The sequence below is a fragment of the Orycteropus afer genome, unplaced genomic scaffold (assembly GCF_000298275.1).
Source record: "Orycteropus afer afer isolate SDZICR_OR568_19922 unplaced genomic scaffold, OryAfe1.0 scaffold02035, whole genome shotgun sequence".
NCBI lineage: Eukaryota > Metazoa > Chordata > Mammalia > Tubulidentata > Orycteropodidae > Orycteropus > Orycteropus afer.
In genome coordinates, this window is record NW_006923622.1 from 920 (window position 1) to 9,005 (window position 8,086).

Sequence of the window (8,086 nt, forward strand, 5' to 3'; positions counted from 1 at the left end):
CATGCTTAACTTGAAATCATATGAAATTGAATGTATAACATGATCATGATGTAATCCCCACCTTATAAAAGAAGCCTAAAGGCAGACAGAATCTGAGGGCCAATCCTCTCTGTCTCAGCTCATGCACAAGCTTAATAAAAGCTGTGCTTCTTACTCTTCATCTCAGTATACCTTTATTGGCTTAAGTCACTCCAGGCAATGGACCCAGCAATTTCCAAGTAGCAACACCAGCAAGAGGAACCGCAGAGCGATCAGCTACAGGTTACAAACAGCTCTGGTGTAAATGATTATCTCTGTACAATGGAATCTAACAATAACTCTTCTGTACGTTGGGTTACATTATGTATAAGCAAAAAGGGGATATGAAAATGGGCTAACACCGACCCCACTGGACTCAATCTTAAAGGTACGCTAAGCAAAACACAAAGGAAAGAGGCTTCGCTTTCTGTCACAGGTCATCTCCTGAAGCTCTGGGAAATGAACACAGTTACAGAAATGTCACCTCAAAGTCAGTAACAGTCTCACACACCCATAATCCCTCTCATTCTTCGGTATATGTCACCCAGTCTTTCACACTAGGACCCACATACACACATGGATATGATTTAAAGCACAGAAGCTAACTGCACTGACAAAAACCGTTGTCCTCACGACGCTCAAACACAGTAATATGTAGCGAAAGTTACACCCCAGTTTTCCGAGTCAAGAACGCGCAGCCTCACTGTTTCCTCACAGTTGCGAAGACTTCGCACTTGGCTTTTTGCCTACTAGCATTGTCTGCCAAAGCTGCCGCCAGCAAGGACGCGAAGTGGAAGCGGGGCGGCGGGCCCTCTGGGAAATGTAGTTCAGCAAAGGAGGCCGCAGTGCAAGGTCCGGATCCCACGCTCCACAGTCCCCGCCCCGCTCCAGCCTGCTGCTCCCCGCGTGGGATTCTGGGAGGCAACGTCGCAGTCTCGGGTAGCGGGGCGGGATTCGGATCCGCTAGACTGGGAGGTAAGTTGGCCCCGGCCCTTTGAGAGACCGGGATGCTGGGGCCCAGCCCAGGGCCGATAGGTAGGGAAGGGGATAGGCAGGACCCGGCGAACGCTGCCGGGAGACTGTGTGTGTGAAAAAGTGTGTCGTCTTGTGTAGAATTCTATAACTTTGTGAGGCTGCAGGTGTCACAGACTGACACAGTGATGTCACTGTGTGTGTGAGATTGAGTGATTGTGTGTGACTGACAGTCTGGGTCTGGGGTAAAACCGTATGAATGGGTGTGTTTGTGACTGTCTCTGCAGGTATAACTAACCTATTGTATATGGGTGTGACATTGTGTGTGTATACGTCCCTGTGTGGATGTACATAATTATGCTTGACTACCTGATCTGCGAATGTAACTGTTTGAATGTACGTGACAGCAGGTGCTATTGTGTGTGATCATAACTATCTATGTATGAAGGTATAATTTTGTATAGTTGTTAGGTGCTGTCAAGTTGGTTCTGACTCATACTGACTATACAACAGAAGGATGCCTGGTCCTGTGCCACCCTCACAGTCATTGCTATGCGTGAGTCTATCCATGCTGCCACTGTGTCACACAGAATGTGTGATCATGTGTAGTCTGTCACTGAGTGTATTTGTGTGTAACTGTCTTTTGGAGTAATTATCTGTGACCATTTTCCTATCTTTGTGCTGGAGCGGTATAGTGTATATTTGTGTGCGTGTGAGATAGAGATTATGTGTGTGATTGGATGAGAATTTGTGTATGTGTATGGGAGATTGTGGGATGGATTGTTTGAGACCTAGTGTGTGATTGTGAAGCACAGAAAGATCAAAAGTACTCAAGTTTAAAGTTAATAAGTGACAGAATAAGGACTTGAACCAAGTTCAAGGCAGTTTGGCTTCAGAGTCCTTGATCTTACTTGCCTACATTGTGAGGGTAAAAAGTGAGATCTCTAGGTGCTGAAAGTGTTGGAAGGGTTTGTTCCTGATCTTGGACTAGGGACTTTGTTGTTGTTATTATGTGCCATCAAGTCAGTCCGACTCATAGTGACCCCCTCCTTGGGTTTCTGAGGTGGTATCACTAGGGAAGTAGATTGCCCAACCTTCCTTCCAAGGAGTGGTTGGTGAGTTTGAACTGCCAGCCCTCTGGTTAGCCTTCAAGTGCCTTAGGCACTATGCTGCATGCAACTTAATCTGAGTCTCTTTCTTCAGTCTTGCAAGTTGCAGGACCCAGTCTAACAGACACAGTAGTGAGCTCATCCTCAAGTTGGCTGCCCCTACAGGAGGAAAGCCCAGCCTGAAAACCCAGTTTTTCTCTGCTTTAGGCCATTGAGTTTGAAATTTTAACTTTGTCCTTGTCAAAACTTTTCCATGTTTTGTGCTGAAAGAGGCTGGATTCAAAGATTGGGCAATCTACTTCCGTAGAGGTAATGCTTCGGAAACCCAGGGAGGAGGGGGTCGCTATGAGTCGAATGGCCTAATGGCAGTGTTTTTTTTTTTTTAAAAGTAAGCCAAGTTTCTGGTTGACTTTCTCAGTAAATGAGGAAAAATCTTCTCAATTTTTCCCCAAATATTTGTGTATAATCTAAATGGGAACAATGGTGATACTTCTTGACAGTGAAGAAAGGTTCTGAGAGATAACTTGCCCACAGTCATGTAACCAGTGAAAGGAGTGGAGAGTCAACATGTGTCTGGGGACTATAAAGCCCAAGTCTTTTTATCACACTTTCTTTGATTTACTTATTTTCAACATTTTGATATTGTAATTTAAATGTTGTATGTCATCCTCATGGTATAATTAATACAGATAGTTTTTCTTCTTTATTTCCTCTGGTTACTGGTTTACCCTCCCTTCCTCACCCACCTCTGGTAACCATCAAAGGATATTTTTTTATGAAACCCTGTTCTTGACTTTTACAATAGTGATCTCATACATTATTTGTCCTTTGTGATTGATAAACTTCATCCAGCATAACAAGCTGTAAGTTCATCTATGTTATGATATGTTTTGTAGATTCATCATTGTTCTTAAGTGTTGCATAGTATTCCATTGTGTGGATGTACCATAGTTTGTTGATCCATCCTACATCGATGGGCATTTAGATGATTTCCATCTTTTTCCAGTTGTGAATAGTGCTGCGATGAACGTGGGTGTGCATATATCTATTCACGATATGGCTCTTATTTTTCTAGGACATATGTCTAGTATTAGAATTCCTAGATCATAAGGTGTTTCTAGTTCTAGCTTTTTAAGGAAATGCCATACTACTTTCTACAGTGGTCGCACCATTTTACTGTCCCAACAGCCACTCATTTTATTTATTTATTTTATTTTTACTCATTTTATGAGGGTTCCAGTCTCTCCATACCCTCGCCAGCATTTGTTGTTTTCTGTTTTTTGAATTTTGCTATTGGTGCTCAGTAAGATGATATCTCATTGCCTTGATTTGTATGTCTCTTAATGGGAGTTCTGGTGGCATACTGCCTAAGGCATTTGACTGCTAACCAGAAGGCTGGTGGTTCAAATCTATCAGCCACTCCTCGGAAGGAAGGTTGGGCAATCTACTTCCATAGCGATACCACCTTGGAAACCCAAGGAGGGGTCACTATGAGTCAGGCCCAACTCAATGGCAGTGAGTTTTGAGTTAATGGCTAATTATAGTGAGCATTTCATCATGTGTTTGTTAGCTTTCTGAATGTTGTCTGCGATGAAGTGCCTGTCATATCCTCTGCCCATTATTTAATTGGATTATTTGTCTTTTTGTTGTCGGTTTATCACACTTCCTTTTAGAGGCTGATGGCTCATCTCAAACACAGAAACATATTATCCAAGGGATGCACAGCTATTTGCAAACAATGACTTAAAAAAATTTATTTTTTGCATGTGCTGTTTAGGTCTGCTGGTCCCAAGTACCCAGAAGACTGCATTGATTCTCTTCTCAGGTTGCACAGGCCTTTGTGGATTTCATTAAACTAAGGAAATAACATCCTAGAGACTGAGTAGGCTAGTGCAAAGTAGCTCAGAATTAGAGGGTCATGTATTCTGAATTCTAGATCAGACACATTATCCCCAGTTTCAGAATGAAGAAATGTTGCCTGAGTGGACAATACTTGTTTCAGGCTGCACAATTTTTGTTGATTTAAAATGAAAATTTTCTCTCTTTCCCCTCAAGCTGCATTTCTTTGGAGTAGTAAAGGTAATGTCTGACATCTCTGAAGATACTTCTTTAAGAAATATATGGTATAGAGTCCTCAGGTTTTGTTGAGTATTTCTCATTCAGATGATGTGGCTTCTTGAAAAAGAACTAGTTTTTGAGTCACATTTCAGTTGGATGCTTGTAACTTTTAATTTGTTGTTTAAGGATTTTCAACCTCAATTTCACTTATTTGTAAAATGGGGATATCTACCTTTGTGAGAGTTAAATGAGATGACATATATAACGTGTAATATCACTATTTATATTATGGGAGGTACAATAATACTTATTGATTAATTTACCAAGTATTTTTTGAGTACTTTTAATACTTTTCATAGTTCTAGTATTGTTCTAGCACTGCAAATAGACACTACAGTGAACCAAACATCCTAGATCTCTTGGATCGTAAGACCTTGTGGTGATAAGGCAAAGAATAAATAGAAAAACTATATTGCATATCAGATAGTGAGACAAATACTAAGAAGAAACATAAATCAGGGTAAAGAAAAGTGAGTTAGTAGAAGGGGAGTTCTCTTTAGATGGAGTGTTCAGGGATGCCCTTGTTATATAATGGTATTTGATCACAGATGGGAATGACAAGAGGGAAAAAAAGCTTTGCTAATATCTGAGAGGGTTCCAGCAGTGGTGTCATTAAAGGGATGTGGGGGTTGTGGACTGCATCAGATGACACTGTCAGAGGGGTTGACACCAAAATAACTGTCTATAAAATTTTTGTGCTGTGTTTCAGCAGAAATTTATTATTCTTTATAAAAATATCCCTGTAGTTAGTTATAACAGCATAAACATTTTTCATAAGCCCAGCTTTCATGTATTAATATACCTACAAGGCTAAAACTATATGCCAACTTACTTTTTGAACCTTTTGTAGCATTCCAATCAGACCTTTTATTACCCAATTACAATGACACTTCGATTCATGTGGTTTTGTCTGCACATGCTACAAGCATGCACTATTGTTTTTGATGCTGCCATTTTATAGTCACTGATTTTGTCAAATTTTCTGGTGTTTTAGCTACAATATTGTGGTAAGTAGTATTTCTGTATATCAATAACTTTTGAGAATGAAGTAGTAATTAAAGGAAAAGGAGAAATGTCAAAAAAAGCTTTTACTCAGTTACTAATGACATAACTAATAATGTTACAATTTCAATGTGGAAAGAGTTTACAAAACAATTTCAATTTTAGTATTCATATAATCTAAGAAATATTACATTTGAGCAATTTATATCTATATCACATATTCTATGATTAATATTGATAACATATGTATAACAGTTATTATATAACTTTGATAACTAAATATAAAAATTGAATTATGAGTTATGAGTAATATTAGTACAACAAACCTTACTAAGAATTCTTTATGGGAGAAGGTCCATGGATGGGGGAATGACACCATGAGTTACCATACTGGGTGACACCAACCCTAGTAACACCACTGGGTTCCACACAGAGGAAAGCACATGAAGCAGCAAGCCTAAAAGAGGACTGTACATAGTGTGTGAAGGACAATAAGGAGTCCTGTGTGCCAAGGATAGGGTAAGCAAGGGGGCAAGCAGTAAGAAATGAGGGCAAAGGGCAGCCATAGGTCAGATCAAAAAAAGACTTGTTGGCCATAGGATGGGTTATAGATTTTGTTGAATTCAGCCTATATGTTCTTAATACCATCCTAGACTTCATGGATTAAGTTCAGCTTTGGCCTTTTACTCAGATCTTAAAAAGGGTGGTATTGGCCCATGTAATAAGATGTGAACACCATGAAGGGGGAATAGTTCTATCTTTGTCCATTTGGGACCAGCAAAATAGAGCTGGTCTGTCATTTATTCTTCCTTAACTCTCCCTTCTCAGGATTTTATTCTTTTCCAAAAGAGAAAACTGAAGAAGGAATGAGAAATGGCTGTTGGACTTTGTAAAACCATGTCCCACGTAAGTTGCTGTTTTCCTTTTGTTTCCAGATATTCTTCCTCATTTTTCAGGACTTAGAGACCACAGGGAGAGTTATAGATAGTCCAGTGTACACCCTCTCTACTTCTCTCCCTACCTTTTGTTCATATAATCCTTCTACAAAACAGTTTTTGTTTGTTTGTTTGTTTTTCACTTACTGTTATGTTCAAATGTGTAATGGAACAGAAGTATCTTCTTTAGATGGATTGTGGTTTGTTTATTGTGGAAGGGAATTAAGGGCATATGGTGTGATTGTGGAGTGCCCTTTTAAATAGATCAAGGATGGCCTCTGAGGAAATAACTTTTCAACAGAGACCTCACTGAAAAGGAGTAAGCTTTGCAGAGATCTGGGGATGAGCTTTAAAAAGAGAAGGAATAGAAGTGCAAAGTTACTAAGGTAGGGGCATGTTTGATGTATTCTAGGAACAGCAAGGAGCCAGTAACTCACGAGCACTAAGAGGTCAGAACAGTAGCTAGGGGAAAAATTATGTCATGAAAAGAACTTTGAATTTTGTTTTAAATATGAAGGGGAACCGCTGAAGTATTTGTGATATAATTTATGTTTTAAAAGAAGAGTGTAGTTTAAAAAGGTGGAATAGGAAAGGCCCAGTTTGGAGACTGTTACAGTAATCCATATGAGAGGTGGTCCTGGCTTGGACCATAGTCATGGCATTGGAGCTGGTGAGATTCTGGATATGTATTAGAGACAGAAATTTTGGGTATTGATCATCGATTGGTTCTCGGGTGTGAAAGGAGGGAGGCCACTGCATAAATGATCATGTCATTTGCTGTGATGGGAAGACAGAATCAGGGTGGAAATAGAGATCAAGAATTGAGTTTCGGGTATGTTAAGTTAGAGAGACTTGTTAGACATCCAGATTGAATATGAGTATATATCTGGAGTTTAGAGATAGGGTCAAGACTGTAGAGGTGAATTTGGGAGTCATCATGTATTTAAAGTCATGAGATAAAACTCACTGCCATTGAATTGATTTTGACTCATAGTGACCCCTCCTTGGTTTTCTGAGGTGGTATCACTATGGAAGTAGATTGCCCAACCTTCCTTCCAAGGAGTGGCTGGCAGGGATAGGATGAGATTATTTATTTATTTATTGTGGTAAAAATAAATGAAACAAAACATTCAACATTTTTTGCATATAAAATTCTGTTATAATAGTTTTGTGTATTATGTTGTACAGCTATTACCCCTGTCCTTTTCCAAATTATTCCACCAACTTTAAAGGAAAGTCAGTGTTCCCTAAGCTAAGACTCCTTATTCCCTCCTCCTTCCCACCCCTGGTTACCACTATTAACTTTTGTCTCTTTGTTGTTGTTGTTGTTATGTGCTGTCAAGTTGGACTTGACTCATAGTGACCCCTCCTTGGGTTTCCGAGGCAGTATCACTATGGAAGTAGATTGCCCAATCTTCCTTCTGAAGTGTGGTTGGTGGGTTTGAACCGCCAGTCTTCTGGTTAACAGATGAGTGCCTTAGGCACTATGCTACCAGAGCTCCTTTATTTGTCTCTTTATATTTGCCTATTTCATTTAAGTGGAATCATATAATGTTTGTCCTTTCATGACTGACTTATGCCACTCAGCATAATGTTTTCAAGGTTTATCTGTGTTATAGTGCAAAAAGGATGTGGTGGTAGCATCTTTTGGTAGCGTAGTGCCTCAGGCACTCGACTGCTAACCAGAAGGCTGGCAGTTCAAACCCATTAGCCACTCCTCAGAAGGAAGGTTGAGTAATCTACTGCCATAGTGATAACGCTTCGGAAACCCAAGGAGGGGTTGCTATGAGTCGGGTCCAACTCAATAGCAAATAACAACAACTTTACAAGGAGGAATGAAAATCATCATTAGCAACATCAGCCCAATACTGATTCCTGTGAGGCTGAGTTCAGACATGCTGCCACCCTTTAACCTTTTTGCCAATTCTGACA

At 39.9% G+C, this 8,086-nt stretch overlaps 1 protein-coding gene across 1 annotated transcript in view; it reads left to right on the plus strand.

Annotated features, from left to right (window-relative positions):
• The first annotated feature begins 6,092 nt into the window (after nucleotides 1-6,092).
• Nucleotides 6,093-8,086, plus strand: part of ZNF527 (zinc finger protein 527) — a 25,658-nt gene continuing 23,664 nt past the window's right edge. The window contains exon 1 of the mRNA XM_007959203.1: nucleotides 6,093-6,125. Within this exon, the coding sequence (XP_007957394.1) occupies nucleotides 6,093-6,125 (33 nt within the window). The remainder of the gene's footprint in view (nucleotides 6,126-8,086) is intronic.